Raw genomic sequence first — 24053 nt, forward strand, 5'->3', positions numbered from 1 at the left:
GCTTTGGAGGTAACCCGTAGCGCAAATTTGGCAAAGAGGAGGTAGATAGCCTCATTCCTAGAGGGCAAGGATGGAGGAGATGACAGAGCCTCAGAAAACCTGTCCTCTCTGTGAGTCCTCAGAGTGGACCCTGACCAACTGTGTAGAGAACTGACCATGAGCTCATAAGCCACATATAATCAGCAGCAGGAGAGATCTGGCTCTAACCCTGGTCCGGTACCTTGATTTCCTTTTCCCAAAGTTCATCAGGGTCCTCACTCATGCATACTCCACAGATACTGTCTTGTAAGAACAGAAGGGCAAGTTAAGCCCAAAGAGCCCATCCATCATTGCTCCAAAGTTGTAAGTAGGATTTTTGCTCCATTATGCAGAGATGCTGATGAGAATAATCTAGATGTTATACAAAAAATAAAACCACTTTTTCACCTCTCTGTCTGGGCCTACTGCAAAAACATAGCTATATTCTCTGTCTTCACTTGACTGTGCTCAGGTCCAGATGGACTGCCCATTAACTGTCTGGCCTGGGACTTCTCCTTTGATGGAGGAGTAAATGTTAGTAATAAGCCAGGAAAAAGATCATTTTTCCGTATTACACAAGGCAGACCTTATTCTACTAGAGCCATCACTGAACAGTATTAAATATTAACATTTTAAAAATAAATTACCCTTTTTCCATAGAATCTGCTGAGTGGTCTGTAGAATACATGAACTTCTTAGCTCTCTTTTCATTTTGACCTGAAATCACAGATTTTCATAAAAGATACGTTAAGTTTATGCTACCTGGAAAATGTCTGTATGAAATACCTTATAGTTTAAAATAACGTAGAAAACATCTGGTGTAGTGGAAAATCTGTAGTAGCTTGTTGTGGTGTATGTCATGTGAGTGACCATGGAGGCCAGAAGTGTCAGATCCCCTTGGAGCTGAAGTTACAGGTATTTGTGAGTTGTCTGATGTAAGGGCTGGCAATCAAAATCAAATCAGTAAGTGCTCTCACCACTGAGCCGTTTTGCCATCCATACTTCTTGAGTGAATAAGATAGGAGAAAAGATAAAGACTTCAGTGTTCAGCTACAACAGTGGAAATATAAAAGTAGCCTTAGAGAGTTTTTATGGAGAAAAGATTTTTTTTTAATGTTTTTTGATACAAAGTCTCATGTGGCCAAGGCTAGATCTGAATTCCCTATGTAGTTGGGGATGGCTTTGAACTTCTGATTGTTTTTCCTCTACTGCCCCATATGCTAGAATCATAGACATGTACTAGCATACCTGGTTTTATGCAGTGCAGGGAAACCCAGGGCTTCATGCAAGCTAGGCAAATGCTTTACTAAGTGAGCTGTATTTCCACCCCAGAAAAAGCATATTTTAAATATTTCTACTATATCAAGTCACATGACCAATAGGAAGCCTGGGATATTCAAACCTGTTGGTATGGAGAGAAGTCACTTAGCAGATAGCAAATAGATCTTACCACCTGATATGAGGAAATCTTCAAGGCTGAATTCTTCCAGGTACAGCCAGTGGCCACTCCAGAATTTTATTGCCTTTTTAAATGATTCCAGACACATACTGTCTCAGTCACTGTTCTATTGCTGTGAAGAGACACTATGACCAAGACAACTCATAGAAGAAAGCATGTAATTGGGCGGAGGTGAGGGGCTTGCTTACAGTTTCAGAGGGTTAGTCCATGATGAAGGCAGGAAGCAGACAGGCATAGTGTTGGAGCTGTGCCTGAGAGCTTTACATCCTGATTGGAAGGCAGCAGGCAGAGACACTGGTACTGGTGTAGGCTTTTGAATCCTCAACCCCATCCCCAGTGATACACCAACACCAACAAAGACATACCTCCTAATCTTTTCCAAACAGTTTGTCAACTGGGGACTAAGTGGGTGGGTGGGGGGCAAAACAACTTGACCACACAACTGCCACGGCAGGCTTAGAGGCCCAAGCAGCTTCTGTGACAGACTTACTGGCAGGCAACACCTGGATTCAGGAGAAGCTATGAGCTGACCTCACCTAAGGAAGGCCTGCATCTAAGGGTAAATACCTGACATTCCAAACATTCCCTATACCCCTAGACAAATGTCAGCCAATCAGGGTCCTGAACCCTGGAAATCCCCTCACCCCAACCTCTGCTATAATAAAAACCCCACCCTGCCCGGGCTTGGGGCTCTCTGCCATCACCTCTGCATTGGACAGAGAGTCCAAGCTCCAAGCTTGAAATAAAGGCTCTTTGCTTTTACATGGGATTCAGTCCCTGTGGTAGTCTTTTGGGGGGTCCCCGTGATCTGGGCATAATACTAAGTGTTAGAATTCCTAGCCACTCCCCAAACTACATGGCCACGCATGTATGCCCTGGCAAGATGCTTAGTCATCCCAGGGCCTTGCATCCTATGTAATCTGTGCACTGCGTGATCACATAATCTATGCGCATGTGTGGCGTAGCTATGTAAGCCTATATGTGCACTGCTGGGGAGGGGGGACCTATAAAAGTGGGTTCCACTTATTCCTCCCCCCTCTTCCTGCATAGTCATTCCATAGGCCTATGCACATCTTTCTTATTCCCTCCCCTTAATTAAACTCATATAGTGGGTTTTGTTGTACCTCGTGGCTTTTCTCCAATGGTAAACAGCACCGCTTAATGAATAACACTAAGCATGCAAATATATTAGCTCATTGGTGCCATTCCCAATCAAACCATCATATTCCACTCCCTGGCCTCCATAGGCTTGTAGCTATATCATAATGCAAAATGCATTCAGTCCAATTTAAAAGTCTCCATAATCTTTCAGCCTCAAGACTGCTTAAAAATCCAAAGTCTCTTCTGAAACTCAAGGCAGTCTCTTAACTGTAACCCCTTGTAAAATTAAAATTAAAAAGCAGCTCACATACTTCCAACATATAATAATATGGAATATATGTTACCATTCCAAAAAGGAAGAAAGGGAGCATAGTGAGGAAATACTGGGCCAGCAAGATTGAAACTCAGCAGGACAAACTCCAAATTCTGCATCTCCATGCCTGATCTCCAACTCCTTTCAGCTTTGTTGACTGCACCACACTTCTTTCTTTTGGGCTGGTTCCACATCCAGTCTGCAGCTTTCCTAAGCAGACATCCCATGGCTCTGGCATCTCCAACATCTCGGGGTCTCCAGTGCAATCCAGGCTTCACCTACACAGCTCCATGCAATGGCCTTTCTGGGCTTCCATCAGGAACTGCTCTGTTAAATTCCTAGCCTTGGTGGCTTTCTTTAACAGTGGTGGAAGATTCCATAGCCCCTATTGTAGTGGGTAGCCATTCCAGCTTTGGTCTGGAAGTTCCAACCCCCATTGAGGCTTCGGTAACTATCACGCCTACAAGGCGGGGCCAAGAGAGGGCCCTGAAGACCCGAGATTGAGACATGCGGCTCTCTCTCTGTTCCTGGACCCTGGATGGTGGAGGTTGATGGAGCAGAGCTCCAGAGAACACCGCTGGACTTCGATACACCTTCCCCAGACCCTGCGACCTACCTATCCCTTCATTTGTAAGTTGCTCCACTAATAAACTTTCCTTTTAACTACGTGGAGGGGCCTTAATAATTTCACCAATACCTATCCCCTTGACGTTCAAGCCAGAACCACTTGGCTGACGCTGCCAAGTTCTTTTGCTTGCTGGGGCTAGAACCTGAGACACCCCACCCAGCCCCCAGGATTTATATTTGCATAAACTTGGGCTTATTGATAATTTCTAGGCCAAAGAAATCCTTTCGGTTTATTCTTTTCACAACTGCGGATGGTGTTTTGCCCTGAGAATTCTGTAGGCTGGAACACCCAGCTCACTCCTGTTTGATCCAGAAAGCCCCATTCCTCTCTCTCCAAACCCCGCCCTCTCAGAGAGTCTCCAACAAAGAAAAGGTGCTAAAAAGCCCAGTTCTGCATTCTTGAAGGCTGAGGCAGCTTCTCCCATGAAGCTGCCAGTAGCCCAAGACCCCACCTAAAGCAGTCAGTTTTTGATCACACTTGGGCACAAACCCAGCTTGTGGAGGACACGTCATCACTCCCTCTCCTACAGAATATATATGCTCCCTGCTTTAGTTCAGCTCTGTGATTTCTCTGGGCCCAATCTCTGGGGCCAGAGGGCTCACCTAGGAGTTGCATCACTCAAATATACCTGTTCTTTTGTTTTTTGGCTTCATCTGGCTTACTGCGTCAGCAGAGAAACCTATTATTGCATTACAGAAAACCTATTAGGTACCACTCCCTTTATTCTATTCTGAATCAGGCCTTTCTTTAAACTTTTAATCTTGAGCACAGGACCCGGCTCCAGCATTACATTTCCTGTGTGTGTGTGTGTGTGTTTTTTTTCCCTCTCCTCAGACTGTATATTTTTATTTCTTTTCGCCCAGCTTGCTCCTTTTTGTTGTAGATCTACATGAGTGATCACTAATAACCACATAACACAATCAATATATTTGCTCTCTTAAAATCTTCTGTTGATGTCATTCATCCAAAACTCTTCAATTTAGCCTTCAGAAATTTTTTTAGACAAAGGCAAAAAGCAGCCACATTCTTTGTCAAATGTCACAAGAATGATCTCTAATATTATTCCCCGTAGAAACCTCTTGAGCTGGACTGTCGTAGTTCATATATCTCTCAGCACTATTTTCTCTCTTGCTCCTACTAGGATGGCCCACTAGGCTCTGCTTAAAGAATTCAACCACTTTTCTAGTCCAAAGTCTCAAAGTTTTCCACATTCCTTCAAAGAACAGTAGTATGTTCAGGCTTGCACACCAATATGGCACTCCTGGTACCAACTTCCATCTTACTGTTTGTTCTATTGCTGTGAGAAGACACCATGACCAAGGCAACTCTTATAAAGAAAGCATGTAACTGGGGGCTTGCTTATGAGGTGGACAGTGATTGAGGAATGCTCCTGACATCAGTTTCAGGCTACCAAATGTGTACACATACACACGCACACATACACACACACACATACACACACGCACAGAGCACACCATGCAAACACACACATATTCACACCACACACTCCAAAAACTAATATTTTTAATTTTAAATTAAATTTTATTAGTATTTGTTGTATTGGTACAAGTTCTTTTCTCAGTTATTCTGACAATTACATTTTCAGTATCTTAGACTGGTGTAGTATTGGTTTTTTTGTTCCCTTTTTAACTTTAAAAAATATTTATTTCTTGTTTATGGGTATTTTGCCTACATGTATGTCCATGCACTGTGTTCATGAGTGGTGCCTGCAAAGGCCAGAAGAGGGCATGGGATCCCTGGGACTGACAGATGGTGGTGAGCTGCCATATGGATGCTGAGAATTGAACCTGGGTCCTTTGGAAGAGTAGCCAGTGGTATTAACTAACTACTGAGCCATCTCTCCAGTCCCTTAACTTCGATTAAAAAAGTATTTTTGTATTAGATCTTTGAAATTGTCATAAAACATGTTTTGGTCCTACTCACCCCTCCTCCAGCACTTCCCAGATCCAACTCCCCCACTCTCATCCCCCATTTTTGGAACCCATGAAGAGTAAGTGGTACTTCCCAAATATTCTTTTTCTGCATGTTTGGTGGCAAGTTAATCACAGACGGTAGGAGAGATCAAAGGATCCCATGTAGCTGCTAGGATGATTTTCTTCAGGGAGCTTTTTTTCCTTACATTCCACCTTCAACCAGCATCTGAACAACTGGACTTTGTTTTAGACTTGAGGAAGTTTGACCTTTAATAAGTTTCTCCCTGATCTTTGTACCTTGGACTTCATCTTCACTTTTGGGTCTCCATTGAGCTCTAGAAGTTCTCTCTGAGCCATTTTGGTGAATGGCTTGGTTTTCTGAGCTGTTTTGCTTCTGTTGGGCATTTAGGCTATATGTCCGTTGTATGGTAGTGTAGCTTGAGTTTTCCTGGTCCTGCCTGGCCCATGGTCAGGACAAATCTCTCTCTCCCACCAGTCCCACAGTCACTCAGACCCAACCAAGTAAACACACAGAGACTTATATTGCTTACAAACTGTATGGCCGTGGCAGGCTTCTTGTTATCTAGTTCTTCTATCTTAAATTAACCCATTTCTATAAGTCTATACCTTGCCATGTGGCTCATGGCTTACCAGTATCTTACATGTTGGTACTCATGGCGGCAGCTGGCCGCATCTCCCTGCCTCAGCCTTCCACTTCCCAGAATTCTCCGCTCTGCTTATCCCACCTATACTTCTTGCTGTCTACTGGCCAATCAGCATTTTATTTATACAGAGCGATATCCACAGCATGGTAGGCTTTGTTTTGTGGCCGTGCTGTGCCACTGGGGTTCTGCTGAGCCATTTAAGACAAAGAAACAAGGTCTCTATTGTGGTTTGTGTAATGACAGATAAGAAGCTTGGGGTGTGTGAGATGGCTCCAAAGGTAAACGCACTTGCTGCCAAGTCTGGTGACCCAAGTTTGATACCCAGAACTCGGTGGATAAAAGAAGAAAATCAAGTCCCTCATGTTGTCCTTCAGCTTTTACACATGCAGAGTAGGATGCATGTACACACATATATGCATACAAACAACATAAAATATAAGTGTAATGTTTAAGTGTTTACTATCTTAATTCTATCTTTTATTCTCCCTAGGGAGAATTTTACCTGACCAGTCTTTTGTGAACTTTGATTTCTAAGCAGTGATGAAGACAGGAGATGGAAACAGGCTAGGCATATTGGGAGTAAGCACCCTAAAAACAAACAGCTTCAAATCGTGTTCTTGGCCAGAGCAGATATCTTTGGTTCTGTCCTGGCTAGATGCCAGTAGTGTCAGACTGGAGCTCATAAAGTAATTTGTAAATGGACTTGAAATAAGCAGAGGACTAAGGAATTCAGACTTTACCATTTTTTCTAGTAGTAATAGATGTTACAAAGTAATGGCATATTATGTCTATCCAAGTAAACAGTGCTATTCCTTGGTTATATATTTTCTTAATGTTTGTAATGTAGATTCTATGCTGTTACATTTTAGCTCTTTTGATGTAAACATGCAATTTGTGTACCTGTAAATGGAGTAGAGACTTTCTCCTCACTAGCATTGGATTGATTGGCCCCTGTAGGATACAGGATTGAAGACTCTGATGATCTTTTACACCGGTTTCTAGGTTGAGACTGTAGAAGATTCAAGGGCTTTGCATATTCTGCCTAAACAGCAGGAGAAAAGGAGACCTCTTAGAAATTGTGTCTTTCGGCTTGGAAGCCTGCATGGGATCGACCTAGGCCCTTTGCATGTGGGTGACAGTTTGTACCTTAGTCTGTCTGTGGGGCTCCTAGCAGTGGCGCTTGAGCTGGCTTTTGGGAACCCAACCCCCAAGCTGGGTTGCCTTGCCCAACCTTGATGCAGGGGGCAGAGCTTGGTCCTGTCTCAACTTGATATGCCCTGCTGTGTTGAGTACCATGGGAGGCCTGCCCCTTTCTGAATGGAGACAGAGGAGGAGTGGATGGGGTAGGGAGGTAGGTAGAAGGGAGATGGGGAGGAAACAGGAAGAGAGGAAGGAGGGGAAACTGGTCGGTATGTAAAATAAATGAAAAAAATTTAATAAAAAAATAAAAATAAAGAAATTGTGTTTTTCCATCTGTATGGTAATTTGTGCTTTATTGTTCAGGTTGTTTGTTTGTTTGTTTGTTTGTTTTTGTTTTTGGAAACAGAGTCTCATGGATCCTAGGCTGACTTTGAGCAATTTTGATTCTCCTAACTCCAACTCTTGAGCACTCAGATTCCAGGTACGTGCCACCACACCCAGTTTATAGTACGGTAAGAATCAAACCTTGGGAATTGTGCACACCACCTACATCCCCTCATCTTTAATTCCTTATAGTTTGAATATCTAACTATGATAACTACCAACAATTTTGTTCTTAAAATACTAGCTTTTGTTTCAGTACTGGGAATTGAACCTAGGACCTCCTGGATGCTAGGCAACTGCTTCACCATTGAGCTTACACTTCAGAGCTGAGTGCTTTCAAATATGGTGTTTTATGTAATCCCTTGAGGTGGATGTTATCATTACACTTTATGAATAAGGAAAAAAACAAAAAACAAAAAGCCAGGGAACTGAAGAGATTTGCCTAGGTTTGTGTTCACTAATGACCATCTGCCTTGTTAACAAAACTTGGACTTTATGTTCATAATAAACATTTTTCTAAGTGAAGTTCAGACCCAGGAAAGCAGCCAGCTGTGTTTTAGCAGAAATGTCCACACAGAGGGGGACGACAGAACAGTTCAGAGTAGAGGACAAGAGGGTGGAGTGATACAGCAGGGCATTGTATGTCCTTCTCTGGCCTCTGCCTACATGGACATGGATGCTTAGAACCCTCCAAACCTGTGCATGTATCACACACATGCACACCACATGTGCACACACACACACACACACACACACACACACACACACACCATAAAACAACAGCAGAACACACTGAGTTAAAGGGCTGGGGAAAGGTTTTCTGGAAAGGAATCCAGCACACAGAAGGTGTATGAGCTTACTTAAAATGCTTCTGCACAGCAAACTGTTCAGAGTGAAGAGGTAGTCTTCAGGATGGGAAGAAATATTTGCTAGCTATACATCAGACAGGGAATTGTTGTATAGAATTCATAAATAGCTGTAATAAACACCAAGAAAATAAGCCATCCAAATAGTAAGTAGGGGAATGAACTGAATAATTTTCAAAAGAAGCAATACAAATGGCCACTAAATATTTGAAAAAGTGTGCAATATCTTCAGCCATCACTTAAATAAAATTATAATCTCTTAATATTCCATCTTGCTGGTAAGGACCTATTGCTGAAGACATATTTAACATACATATCTCATGGATGGAACATGGAGAGGTTGAGCAGGTACCTAACCAGAGTCTTCACCTCCACTGAATAGTGTTTGTGGTACTGGAAGGTATTCTGCGTGTTTCCAGGGGAGAAAGGTAAACACTAACCCTCTATAAACCTTCCATCCTCAATAGTGACCTGCCTATATGATACACGTGTGTAATAGTGACACAAAATGTCGTGTCCGCCTCGACCAGCAAGGAAGACGCAACACCAGGCTCTTCTCCAAGCAGTTTATTCAGGAGCCTTGAACAATCTTCTGACCCCGGGGAAAGCCATCTTCTCTCTCTGGGGAAAGCCAGCCCACACCCTTTATAGCCACTGGGCAACCAACCCCGTAGTGCCACATGGACAATGCCAATAGGGTCAGACATACGCAAGCAAGCCAGATTCCACGCCCAAGCCAAATAAGGAGTTGTTTATCCCAGAGAACACCTGCCATCGGGAAGGCGGAAGCTGGACGCTGGCGCCATCTTTGAGGCACAGCTGTGCACGGCTCTCTACAACAAAAGTTGTGGGAGTAACCAACGAATATCTGACTGGACTTTAGGCCTACACCATGAGATGGAGCCCATATCCCATGCCACTTGGGTGGCCAAGAACCTGAGATTCGATAGCCCAGGGCACTCAGGGGAAAGCCAAATACTGTTATTCCGCTAAAGAAATATAGCAATAAAATGATTCCCATGACATACTGCTATACACATATATCAGTGCCTTGCTCAGCCACCATCAAAGAAGCTTCCTCCTGCAATAGATGAGAACAAATACAGAGACCCACAACTGGACAATGTGTAGAGTGAGAGACCTTAGAAGACCCAATCCTACATGGGGTATCTCCATCAAATCCCTCCCCTTAGGGCTCAAGAAACTTTGCCATAAAGGATGTGGAAAGAGCCAGTGGGGATGGAGAACTCCAAGGAAACCATGTCTTGCAGACACAACAGGACTGACACACATATGAACCCACAGAGACTGTGGCAGCATGCACTGGGCCTGCACAGGTGCAAGCCAGATGGTGGGGTCCCAGCGCTGAGAGGAAGAGAAGTCACATGATCTCCCATCCCTGATAAGACGCTATGTCCAAGGAAAACTCTTCACAAAGGAAAAAAAGTTGTCTCCAATGGAGTCTCACTGGGTATCCACACCACACTAGAGAATCCCCATGTCCAGCAGTAGACAGCCAACTCAAAATGAACTCAATGGTATTTTGGGAGGTTTTTTTTTTTTTAAACTTCTCTGGTCTTTTGCTTGTATATTATAGTTTCTGGGAGTGAGGGGAGATTCCATCTTGCCCTAGTCAGAATGTCAAATAGCAATAAAACATATTTTAACAAATGCTGCTGGTGCTGATGATGTGGGGAAAGAGGAACACTTATACACTGTAGGTGGTAATGTAAATGATTACAGGCATGATGGACATTAATGTGGAGGTTCCTCCAAAAACTCCAAAAATAGAATGACTGTGTGACTGAGCTTTTCCACTCCTTGGTGTATATTCAAAGGATGCTAAGCATTGCATCACAGAGGTACTAGAACATCCATACTTATTGCTACACTACTCACAATAGCCAAGAAACAGAATCATTCAAGATCCTCATCAACAAATTAAAGAAAGAAAATGTGTTATATAAGCATAATAGAATTTTGTTCATCCATGAAGAAAAAGGAAGCCACGATATTTGCAGGAAATGAATGCAATGTAATTCTTATGTTAAGCAAAATAAGCCAGACTCATAAAAATACTAATGGTTTCTCTCATATGCAGACTCTAGGTTTAAATTGTGTGTGCACACACACATACATAGATCATAAAAGTTGAGAGACCCATGAGAAGGAAGGTAGAGATTTTAAGGTAGGAAGGTGTCTTAGTTGTGGTTACTATTGCTGTGATGGAACACCATGACCAAAAAGCAAGTTGGGGAGGAAAGGGTTTATTTGGCTTACATGCCATATAGCTGTCATCATCAAAAGAAGTCAGAACAGGAACTCAAATGGAAAGAATCTGGAGGCAGGAGCTGATGCAGAAGCCATGGAAGGGTGCTGCTTACTGGTTTGCTCCCCATGGGTTGCTCAGTCTGCCTTCTTATAGAACCCAGGACCACTAGTCCAGGGATGGCACCACCTACAATGGGCTGGACCCTCTCCCATCTATCACTAATTAAGAAAATGCCCTATGGCATTTTCTCAATTAAGTTTCCCTCCTTTCAGATAACTCTAGCTTGTGTCAAGTTGACCTAGGAGTTGCCAGCACAAGAAGGCTATAAGAAAACAAAATCTAAAAATACAGAGAGTGATGGAATACACGTAATGTGACAAGCCCACAGTTGACATTGTACTCGACTCAGTAGGGAATACTTTTTCTCTAAGGTCATTAAGAAGATAATCAGTCTCCACTCTGACCAGTTTTAGTCAACACAGGATTAGAAGTTCTAGCCCAGAGCTATCAGGCAATGGAAAGAAATTAAGAGTATCCAAATTGGAAGGGAGGTAGGCAAGTTGTTTCTGTGTACAGAAAACAAGACCTTATTTATAGAAAAATATAAAAATTAAAAAAAATTATACTTGATTAACAAATTCAATAAAGTGGATGATACAAAATCTACATACAAAAATTAGCCAATAAAGCTGAGAGAGAAATTAAGAAAGCCATTATATTTCTTTCTATCTATCTATCTATCTATCTATCTATCTATCTATCTATCTCCTAGCAATTTAATCAAGGAGATGAAAGAAAGTAAAGAAGGCACATACACATCCCTGAAAAGGAAAACACCCTATGTATGTGATTTGGAAGAATTATTAATGTTAAACTGTATATCCTGTCTAGCGCAATCTACAGATTCACCTTATTTAGCTTCCAGTCACATCCTCCATAGCTATGTATAAAATCCCAAAATTTTATGGAATCACCAAAGGCCCTAAATGGCCAAAGAAACCCCAAAGGCAGAGAAAAAGCTAGAAAAAGTAAAACACCTACGTCCAAAACATATCACCAAGAATAACATGGCGGCATACAGGCAATGCCAAACCTTTGGGGGTTGACATAGGAGTACCCTGAGCCTGGCTTGGCTGCCCAAAGAGCGTCTGTCTTTAAAGAAAATGAGAGCTATAGTGCAACTCCTTATAGAAGGCCTACCTAGCAAGAGCCGGGCCCAGGTCCCCAGCACACACAAAAGGGAACGCTTAAGCCCTATTCTACAGCACAATGAGATGACTGTAGTTACACATTCCAAAAACTAGCCCAGAGCATTTTTGGCATGTTTTTCAACATAGAGAAGTAAATGTTTGAGGTGATGGATATACTAATTATCCTGATTTGGTAATTACCCATTACATGTGGGCATCAAAATATACATCATAACTGGATGGAGTTATTATGTGCCAGTTAAGACCTTGTCAAAGAACCAGGCCCAAATAGATAGATGGATAACTTCTTTCAAACTTTCATGCAGTAAAAACAAAACAAAACCCAAAAAGAACTCATGTCAATTAACACAAACAAACAAAAACAAACAACTTTTCAGTTGTTTAAATCATCTGGCATAGTCTTAACATCAAAGCCTGAAAAGAATCTGCATGTTAGTGTCATGCTGTTAAGTTGTTTTTTTTTTTTTTTTTTTTCGTTTTTGAAGGCAGGGTTTCTCTGTGTAGCTTTGTGCCTTTCCTGGAACTCACTCTGTAGCCCAGGCTAGCCTCAAACTCACAGAGATCTACCTGCCTCTGACTCCCGAGTGCTGGGATTAAAGGCGTGCACCACCACCACCTGGCAAGATTTTTTATAAATTTATTATATATACATTATTTTATAATAAAATGCTAAATAAGATGCTAATTAATATTGTACAAAATAATACTTCAAGTGAAGTATTAGGAATGCAAGATCTCTAAGAGATATGTTATAATTCATTCCCCAACAGGCTAAAATGGACAGAAAACAAAGTAACATTTTTCGTAACAGTTTCAGTGTTCACTGGCTTGCATGCTTGAGAAAGGGTCTTTCTATGTGGCCCATGCCAGCCTTGATGTTGCAATCCTCTTGCCTTTGCTTCTCTGGTGCTAGCTTGACAGGTATGTACCACCATGTCAGGTCCTGTGTGATTGTTTTAATAGCAACATTACCATAGTTTGATAAATCTACACAGAATAGCTATTTTAGCATAATTTTAAAGTTTACGACTATAAAACCAACAACTAATATCATAGCTAAGGTAATGCATCCGTTAGTGTGTGAACTGGCAAGGGTGACGGGCGCAATGCGGGGGCTGACTGCCCAGCTGTAATCCCGGCTCCTTCCGAGACTGAGGCTGCAGGAACACAACTTTGCAGCTACCCTTGGGCATCATTTTACTTAATTTGTTTGCCTCAAAACAAAAAGTGAAAAGAGGCCTGGGGGTGAGGGTCTAGATCAGTGTTAGAGCACTGTCTAGCATGTGCAAGGCTGTAAATTCAATGCCTAACCCCATACCAATTAAAAAAAAAAAAAACAGAAAAACAAAAAAAAGCACCAACCATCACCATTATTTATGAGCTTTTAGGAAGCACAGAGTAGTGAACTAGGAATAATGATGAAACTTGTAAACACACACACACACACACACACACACACACACACACACACACACACGAAAAGAAACTAAAAATGCCTCTGGTAATCTTGATTCACCATGAGTAAGCAGTCTCTTATCAGAACTACCTTGCCTCAGATAAAAAATACACACACACACACACACACACACACACACACACACACACACACACGCCCCATACACTTAAAGGCCCAGGAGAGTGAAAGAAAGTAGTGACAAAGAGAAACCACTGAAATTTGGAATAACTGCTTTGCGGGGGGTGAAGATGCTGTTTATATGAGGTTTAACTTGACTGCAGGCTGCGGCTAGCATTGCAAGGAGCATACAAAACTCAAAGCCACTGACCAGAACTCGACAAAGGACAAAGTTCAGAGCCACCAGAGCTGCTGGAAGCTGAGGGAGGGAGGCTAGGAAGAAGGGTGCCAACAGGAGCCTTTCTGGCCAAGTCTCTGGTTGACCCTGGATCGGTGCAATTTAGGGAAGACTGTAAGCGGCCAGCTAAGGTGGACACAACTGAGCTAAAATATGAGCTGATCTTCAAGAGGAATTTTGTGTTTTGTGCATCACGTGGACTGCTAAGGCAATGTTTTTTGAAGGATAAGTGTCGTAAATACAACAGCCGTGACATCCAAAGTGAATCTAAGTTGATGTACAGAGGACCAGGAAATACAGTCTCAACAGAAAAAAAGCCAAGTGAGCACAACCCTAAAGTGACCCAGATGTTCAAACAGAACTTTAAAATTAATGTTCTTGTGTGTAAAATAACAGGTTTCATTTCAACATTTTCATATGTACATAACACTGTATTTTGATCTGTTCATTCCTCCATTACCCTGCCTTGCCCCTATTCCCCCATCATTGAACTTCTTCGCCCAAATCTTAAAAAAAAAATGGAAATTATAGAGCTAAAAAAAGTCTAATACTTGAATTTAAAAACATCTCTGGCTAACTTAAACAGATATAGAAGGAAAAAGTCAGGAACTTACAGATACAAACCTGGAGCTTTTATGCATATAAACAAAAAGTAGGATCCAGAAACCCATGGAACAATAACTACACACATAACCGAGTAACAGAAGGCGAGGAGAGGGAGAATGGACTAGAAAAATAATTGAAGAATTGAGGCCAAGGTAGTTCTTCAATTTGGTGAAACACGTAATTAGGGAGTTGCAGAACCTTAGTCAACGCTCTGAAGAGTCAAAGCAAAAAAGGCCGTGGGAAGGCACAGGGGCAAACTGCTGAGTGTGGACAGCAAGGGCAGATCTTGAAAGCAGTGCAAGAAATAAGATCCAGGACCAACAACTCCAACCCTGTGACTACTCAGCAGAGAACATGGGAGTCAGACACTGGGAGCCAAAGGATGCTGGCACGTTAACGTGGGAAAAGGGAAAATACCATCCATATACGTATTAGTAAGCCAGAATTCAGTGTCAAGGAAAAACTTCCTTCAGAAATATCTTTAAAAAGAGAACTAAGGATTTGGTGCCTGCAAACCTCTAAAGTATTCTGAAAGAAATTTGTCAAGCAAAAAGAAAATACCAGAAATTTAGTTTCAGGAATGACAGAAAAAAAAAAATCAGATCTGGTAAAGTTACTTTTTACATATAGGATTATTTCTTTGAAATATACAAGAATGTCAAAGGCAGAAAATATTATATTTTTCCATAAGTAAGAGCCCTAACGTTTTCCTATAAGGAAAACATGACTATACATAAGAGTACAAATGATAGGGTAATAATGAGACCTCTACTATTCAAGGCTTTTTACATCAGTAGTATGATTTTACTTTAAACCAAGTATGAAATGGTGATGTGTGGGGTTTTTGTTGTTGTTGTTTTTGCTTTTATTTTTTCAAGATAGGGTTTCTCTGTGCATCCCTGGCTGTCCTGGAACTCGCTCTGTAGACCAGGCTGGCCTTGAATTCATGGAGATCTTCCTGCTTCTGCCTCCTGAGTGCTAGGATTAGGGGCATGTACCACCACACCCTGCTCAGTAATGTATGTTTCAACATTCATAGAGAATACCCAAACCCCAAACAAGTACTATATGTAAATAAAATAGAAAATAAAAGTAAAATTTTAATATATGTGGTGGTTTGAGTGAGGATGGTCCCCATAGGCTTATATATTTGAATGCTTGGCCTCTGATTGGTGGACAGTTTTGGGAAGGATCAGGAGGGGCGGCCTTGTTTGATAAGCTGCATCAGTAGGGACAGGCTTTGAGGCTTCAAAAACAAAAGCCTATACCAAAAACAAAAGACTAGCTCTCTCTTTCCTCTTTTTCCTCCCCTTCCCTCCTTCTCTCCTCTCCTGTCCTCTCCTCCCCTCCCCTGTCCTCTCCTCTCCTTCTCTCTTTCCCTCCCCTTCTGTCCTCTCCCCTGTCCTTTCCTCTCCTCTCCTCTCTTGTCCTCCTCTCCCCTCCTCTCCCTCTCCTCCCCTCTCCTCCCCTTTCCTCTCCTCCTTCCCCTCCCCTCTTCTCCTCTCCTTCCCTCCTCTCCCCTCCCCTCTCCTCCCCTCCCCTCCCCTCTCCTTTTCTCCTCTCCTCTCCTCACCACCCTTCTCCTCTCCTCCTCTCCTCTCCTTTCCTCCCCTCCCCTCTCTTCTCCCCTTCTCTCCTCTCTGCCCCCACTCCTTCTCTATCTCCCTCTCTGCCTCTTGCTTGTGGACCAGATGTAAACTCTCAGCTATTGATCCCACGCCATGCTTGCTTGTCTGCTGCCATGCTCCATGCTATGATGGTCGTGGACAAACCCTCTGAAACTGCAAGCAAGTCCCAGTTAAATACTTACTTTTGTAAGTTGCCTTGGTCATGGCATCTCTTCACAACAACAGAAGAACAATTAAGATAATATAGATTCAAATAATCTCAAAGGTGGCAGAAGGGAAGCAGAGGAACAAGAAACACAAGGAATATTAGCTTGGAGTGTGAGATGTTCTTCACAGGCTCGTGTGTTTGAGTGTGTGGTCCCAGCTGATGCTGTCTTGGAAATGGGACATGGGTGGAGAAAGCAGGTTCCTGGCAGATGAGCCTTGAGGTTTACATAGTCTTGCCCCTACTTTCAGTACTCACTATGCTTCCTGTTCTGCTGAGATATGAGGAAGTCAACATGCTGCTACCACCATGTTGCTAACTGCCACCATCCCTACCATAATGGATTGTATCCTTTCAACTGTGACCCAAGTAAGCCCTCCCTGCCTACAGTTGCTTTTGATAGGTACTCTGTCACAGTGATGAGAAAAGAGTGAAAACAGAAAATTGTTCAGAGAACTGGGGGCTTTGCAAAGACAAACCTGACTATACAGTTTTTAGGCATTGAGGATTGGTTTACAGGAGGAACAAGCAAATGTATAGAGCTTCAGACTGGAGAAGAATGCCAAAATAAAAGGCATAATTGTTGATTATGGTGGGAATGTTGAAAGCTAGATTATGACTAGTCACTTGATAGAAGTGTGGACAGTATAGGCTGGACTGAGCAAAGACTCCATGAGGAAATGGGCCAGAGGGAATTCACGCTATATTCTGACAATTAATTTGGCTGTGTTCTGTCCATTGTACTCAAAATCCAAATGAAGCTGTTGGTTTAGTTTGAATTCTATTGCTGAGATAACCATAACTAAAACTTCGGGGAAGAAAAGGCTTATTTCAGCTTACAGGTCATGGCACATCAGTGAGGAAAGTCAAAGCAGGAATTCAGCAGAACAGCATGGAGGAATGCTGTGTGCTGGATAGCTCACAGACATACTTAGCTAGCTTTCATATGTAGCCCAGAACCATCTGCCTAAGGAGCATGGGGGAATGCTGCTTGCTGGATAGCTCACAGACATACTTAGCTAGCTTTCATATGTAGTCCAGAACCATCTTCCTAAGGAATGGCACCCCCCACAGTGGGCTGGACCCTTCTATGTCAACTAGCAATCAAGAGAATGCCCTACAGATGTGCAATTGAGACTCTTCTCAGTGACTTTAGGCTGTGTCAAGTTGACAGTGAAAGCTAACTAGGACAGCTATATTAAAAAATAATAGACTAAATTGTTTGGTGGAACAAATTTCAAAACCCCCTAGCACTTAGGGTGTGGGATAGTTACTGGTCACTGAATTTATTAAGGGTTATAAAGAGAATTCAGAGCAGAAAGCACAGCAGAAATTAAACAATCATGCCAAAATGGCCTCTAAATATTTATATTTATAGTCATCGATCCATTCTTCTCCCAGCCTTGATTAGATATGGTTCTCTTTGCAGCGTGTAGCAGCCCCTCTGCATAACTGGTCAAAGTAGTGAGAATAAATGAGAAAATGCTCAATCCAGAGCAAGAGATCTGTATCTGTTCCCCCACCAAGGCTTAGTGAACACTATGGAAGAGGAAGTGGGAAAAATTAAGAGCTGTAGGATGCAGAAGAGAGCTAGGAAATTCTGGCATGGCTATTGCACTCAGGAATTCACAGCATCTGTGGTGACCTGCACAAGACCTGTACAAGATCAAGCTAGCCCAAATCCTAGTGTGGCTAGCCCAAATCCCAGTGTGGGTCGGAGAAGAGCTCAAAAGGCTCTGTCGCTAACCAAGGAGCTATTGGAAGTTTATAGTTGTGGGAGGAAGAAGGATTATTCTTTTGTGGGGTTGTGGCCACTGGTAGGTTTTACATACTTCAATGGATGGCCCCATACCATGCATAACTGGGCAGAACTAATTGGAATCAGTGGTTTGAAAAATAATAGAAGAGGACATGAAGTTGGGAGGGGGAGATATAGGGAGTAACTGGGGAGAGTTGGAGAGGGAAATGAGTTGGAAGATATCATATATGAATAAAATTAGCACAAAATAAATTAAAAACTATAGCAGAGCTATATGAAGTGTTTGATTTAATGAGGAATGGGACATAGGCATTGCTAAAACTGTGGACAAGGTGTGTGCAAATGTTTGTAATTTTAAAGATTAGCACAATTATGGATAAAATTCCCACTTTGCACAGAGACAATGGATAAAGTGCCTTAAGAATAAGACCCAACTCGTCAAAAGTTCCAGTGTGTAGCAACAAAACACATTTGAAATGATTTCACTTGAACACAGGGTGCCTAAGCCAAAAGAGACTGCTAGGAATGCTACTCAGGCAGTGCCTATTAGGAAAATATTTCCCCAAATTCAGCCAAGCATGTGCTCAAAGGGTACTGCAACCTTAAAAGGGAGGCAAGAAGTCATCTTTAGTGAGCAGCAGAGCATGATGTCATCCACGTGGTGCTGCTTTTTCAGTCATGAAGGATGAAAGGGTGGCAGGGTGGGGTGATCATGGAAGCCTGCACCAAGGTTCCAAAGAGTCACTGAGACTAGGTAATATACAGCAAAGTTGGATTCCCTTCATGGAGCTCATAAATGGTCTGGTCGTATCCCTGGGATATTGGAGATACTAGACACAAGATGTTTCCCGAGGAAAGCTGCAGGCACTGAGTAGCCCAAGAGAGATGCCATCCATAACAGGCAATAGAGCTGAAGGCAAGGCTACCCAAAGGATGTTGGAGACTAGAAGAGCTCCAGATAGTAGACGTGGAGCTACAGGGTTTGGTGTTCACTGTAGTGGGTAGCCATTCCAGCTTTGATCTGGAAGTTCCAACCCCCATTGAGGCTTCGGCAACTGTCACGCCTACAAGGCGGGGCCAAGGGAGGCGCCTGGAGACCCGAGATCAGGATGGGCCAGCGCTCTCTCTGCTCCGGGACCCTGGACGGTGGAGGTGGACCGAGCAGAGCTCCAGAGAACACCGCTGGACTGCGATACACCTTCCCCAGACCCCGCGACCTACCTATCCCTTAATTTGTAAGTTATGCCATTAAAAAAACCTCCTTTTAACTATGTGGAGTGGCCTTAATAATTTTAACAATACTTTGCAGTTCTGGGGGTGTAGTAGGACTTTTTAGCCAGAAGGTGGCGTTGGTACAGCTCTGAAGCAGGGCCTGCTGGCGACCTTGGCTGACCGCAGCTAAAGGTAGGAATCCAGATGGCGGGGAGCCAGAGCTGGTTTTTTCCTGGTCTGGGGGCTAAGCTAGGGAACTGAGACCGGACTGCTCCCTTTTTCGGGAATGGAACCGTGTAGGCGTTCCCTGGTTATATGGAACTTTGTAGGCGGGTTTAGGTACCTGCCAGCCGTGAGGAGGCTGAGGGTGGGAGCCACCCAGGCCTTTGGAATTTGCCCGACGTTGGGCGCCAGATATTGTCAAAATTATTAAGGCCACTCCACATAGTTAAAAGGAGGTTTTTTTAATGGCATAACTTACAAATTAAGGGATAGGTAGGTCGCGGGGTCTGGGGAAGGTGTATCGCAGTCCAGCGGTGTTCTCTGAAGCTCTGCTCGGTCCACCTCCACCGTTCAGGGTCTCAGAACCGAGAGAGAGAGCGCTGGCCCATCCTGATCTCGGGTCTCCAGGCACCTCCCTTGGCCCCGCCTTGTAGGCATGACAGTTGCTGAAGCCTCAATGGGGGTTGGAACTTCCAGATCAAAGCTGGAATGGCTACCCACTACAGTTCATGCTACTGAGTGTCAATCTTACTTTGATCCAATTAATTCTTGCCATCCTCCTGTTGCATTTGGGATGGGCATTTTTATCCTATGCCGTTGTATGTTGGGAGTAAAGGTCCACACTTAAAGAATTACTTTGAGTCTCAGAAGAAACTAGATTTTTGGGCAGTATTAGAACTGTAAGACTCTGGGGATATTTGAGGCTGCATTGAATGCAGTGGAATGTTATAGTTTAGAGTGAAAATGTTCTCCACAGGCTCATGTTTAAAAAAAATTTGGTCCCCTGCTAGTGATGCTCTTTTGGGAGGTTATGGAACCTGTAAGACAGTTTTCAACCTTCCTAATGCTGTGACCCTTTCACACAGTTCCTCATGCTGTAGCGGATCCCCCCTCACCCCCCCAACCATAAAATTATTTTGTTGCTACTTCATAACTGTAATTTTGTTACTGTTAAGAATTATAAATATATGATATGCAAGATATCTGATATGTGACCCCCTTCCACAGATTGAGAACCATGGCTTTAAGAGGTAAGGCCTAGCTGAAAAAACTGAGTCACTGTGCGGTGAGGCCCCTAGGCTGATCTGCTTCCAGCCCTTGCTCTGATTTCTGATTTGCCCGAATCTGAGCAAGTTTCTGCTGCCATGCCTTCCTCATGGTGGTGACCCACCTCTCCTTAAACCACAAACCCAAATCAATCTTTTCTTCCTTCATTTAATTGTTTCTTTCAGCAACAAGAAATGTAACTAATCAGGAGAACAACAAAAAATAATGTAACAGGCTGAACTACTACCCGTTATGATAACTACATTAAATTTTAGTAAGCTAACCATTCTAATTAAAAGTAACGGTTACATAAATAAAAGCAATTCTGTCTCAGCTGGGGTTTTTATTTCTCTGATCAATCATCATGACCAAAAGCATCCTGGGGAGGAAAGGGTTTATTTCAGCTTATAGTTTCACAGCACAGTCCATCCATCACTGAGGGAAGTCAGGGAAGGAACTCAAACTGGGCAGGAACTTGTTTAAAGGCTTAACATATGGTGTGATGTTGAAAGTACCATGTTCATGTGAAAAAATCCGATATTTAGTACTTACGCGAGGCTGTATTTTATAAACATTTAAGGATTCTTAAATATACAACCTCAACAAGTCTTAACAGAAGTTTAGGTTTAAAGTGTCACAGGATATGTTCTTTGATTAAAAATATAATTAAATTAGATATCAAATATTGCTATATATCTGGAAAATTTAAATATGTGGAAATTCTACAATACAACTCAATGAAGAAATCTTAGAAGAAAATAAAACATTCTCTTCAAAGTGAATGACAATGAGAAGATAATAATCAGAATTAATGTAATTTTATTCAACATCACCATTGTTTATCTAAACAAAAAGCACAAGGAATTACTCTAAATACCACATTGAGCCACTTTACAGCCCTCAAGGGGCTGGAGAGACTGCTCAGTGGTTAAGAGTACCTACTGTTCTTTCAGTTGGAGCGTCACAACTGTCTGTATGTAATTTCATCTCCAGGGGACCTGGCAACCTCTTCTGTACTCCGTGGGGACCCATACTTATGTGTTTGAGCTTAAGTCACGGTCCACTGAGCGCAAAATAGAATTGTTTGAAGTAAAATTGCCATGCCAAGCTGCTGTGGCTTGAATAGGAAGTATTCCCACGGGCTCACATGTAAGCCCAGTAGCTGGTGGTGTTTGGGAAGTCTTCAGGAGTTTGAGCTTCACTGGAGGAAGTAGAGGCTTCATGTTCATGCTCTACTTCTTGAGAGTAGATTCAGAGAGCAGCCAGTCTCTGCTACCATCATGCATTTCCTGCCCTGTATCCCTTACTGTGACACACTGAATTTCTCTGGAACTATAAGCCAGAAAACCCCTTTTTTTGTCATGGTGTTTTGTAATAGCCTTAGGAAAAGAAACTAAGACATTAGGTACATCCTCAAGTTCATGTAGAATAATACTCATAAAGAGAAGGTCCTGGCTAATTTTAACCATTAAAATTGTGCATATTTTAACTAACATGGCTAGTAAATTATTATGATGAGCAAACTGTGATGTTATACATTTCTTGGGAGGTTTTTATTTAGCAGGGATTTAAACACGTAGATAAGAATAAACTTATAACCTGGGGCATGGATACTATTAATGGTTTTTTAATTTTAAAATTTAGGAATGTGAAACAAAAAGAATAGGTATATGGCTGGGGGGCATAGCTCAGTGGTTGAAGACTTGCCTAGAACACATGAAGCTTTAAGCTCAATACAATACCAGTACTGCCCGCCCCACGAAGGATAAAAAATAATAGATACTAATGATCATCACTAAGCATGCATAGTTTCATGTTTCTTTCTCCATGTCACTAATACTCAGTTAACAGCAAATCAACGTAGACTTAAAAGACTCTAAAGTGGTTTCCCCTCACTGATTCTCTGGGTTAACTTACCTCTCTAGTGCCCTAGGTGTGACCTGCTGAATAGTGGCCAGGTGTCTCAAGAGAGCAAGTTTTCCGAATGCAGGTGAAGCCCCCTCAGTGATCAGTTGATTCTAAACCTATTCTTGGTAGTTATTGTAATTGTATTATCTAACCATAGCTCAAAAAATGGCCTGAGCTACACATGAAAAGATCAACAGGCTTATGTGTTTATAAGTTTAAGTAAGTGTTTAAATTAGATGTGCATAGTTTTAGCTTATGCATAATTTTTGTGTTGTTTTCATACATAAGACTTCATATCACATCAGATGAAATTGCTTTACATTTGTACTTTTGGATTCTAAACTTCACTTAAATTGTGATACGTAGAAACAAAGTTATTTGAACTAGCTTAAATAACTGTTAAGTAGTCACAAATATGCAAATTACACTCACCTCATTTTTATCCTTAAGAAAACGAAGAGATATAGGACTCAATTTTAGATTTCCTCCTTTTGGTTCTAAGGAAATCCAAACACACACAAAAAATAATTAAAAAATAACTACTTCTAATTTCTCTACTACTAGTTAATATTTTAACACAACATTTTAATTGATTCCTTGAGAATTTCATCATGCACCCCGTCACACTCAGTTCCCAGTCCATGATCTACCACCACCCTTGAGACCTCCTGCCCCCCCTAAACAAAAAAAAGAATAAAAATTTTAAAAATTTAAAAAATCCGAGTCCAATTTGTGTTATCTATATACTCCCTGGAGTATGGTCAAACTCTCAGTGTCCTGTCCCTTAAATGAAACTGAGTCATTCCTCTCCTATACCCCAATTCTGGAGAGCTAACCTCAGCATCCTTATCACACTTTTTTTTAAAGAGTTCTCTTTGATGGCTTCCTGTTTAGGCTGTTACTTTTTTTACTTTTTGGGGGCGCAGGACAGTTGGGAAGGTAGAAGTTGTCACAAAAGCTTTTCCCGTCCCTCTTTCTCAACTGTGCATCTGCAGTCATTGATATCACTGCAAAAGTAGCTTCCCTGCTATTTATAGACAATGGGAGCATGGATAATGGGTTTCTGGTGACAGCACAGACTATGGCCATGGCCACTGGCAAGGCTCTTGGAGGTAGCCTGGGCCAAGGACATCAACATGGCTTCAGGCAGCAGCAAAGACCAGAGATATCTGCTGGCTTTCAGTGGCAACATGGGCCATGGACATCAACACAGACCCCAGCTGCAGTAGGACTCTGGACCCAGACATGGCCCTGGGCAGCAGGGATAGACATGGACATCATCATGCCCTCAGGTGGCAGTGCAGGCCACCCACATCAGCCTGGTCCTCACTGTTGTTCAGTCTCTAGCTCCGCCCCTTTCCACAGAGCACATACCACTCTGTTTTTCTGTCTTACCCACCTCTCTATCACATATCTGTTCATCTTCTGCCGCCTGTCCTACTAGTAAATATTTTAGACCTATGCTTTAATAATCCTGTTTGCTTACATATGCAATATTTTTATATTTGTAGAGAGAAATCTACTCCAAAATGACTCTCTTATTAAATTTTTCATCCTATTTAGTTTTGTAGATATGCATGTGCATGGCTGCATGCATGACACAGAGAGTGTATGGACATCAGAGGACAAGCTGTGGGCGTCTGTGGTCTTCTTCTGCCATGTGG

General features: G+C 42.4%; 1 protein-coding gene across 2 annotated transcripts in view; it reads right to left on the reverse strand.

Annotated features, from left to right (window-relative positions):
- The window catches only part of C2H1orf141 (chromosome 2 C1orf141 homolog), a 49748-nt gene that overhangs the window by 3584 nt on the left and 22111 nt on the right, over positions 1–24053 (reverse strand). For both annotated transcript variants that reach the window (XM_059254600.1, XM_059254599.1), the window contains 3 exons: positions 22822–22886; positions 7019–7160; positions 666–735 (listed from right to left, as the gene is read on the reverse strand). In XM_059254600.1, the coding sequence (XP_059110583.1) occupies positions 666–735; positions 7019–7160; positions 22822–22886 (277 nt within the window). The remainder of the gene's footprint in view (positions 1–665; positions 736–7018; positions 7161–22821; positions 22887–24053) is intronic.

This window comes from Peromyscus eremicus, chromosome 2, assembly GCF_949786415.1.
Source record: "Peromyscus eremicus chromosome 2, PerEre_H2_v1, whole genome shotgun sequence".
NCBI lineage: Eukaryota > Metazoa > Chordata > Mammalia > Rodentia > Cricetidae > Peromyscus > Peromyscus eremicus.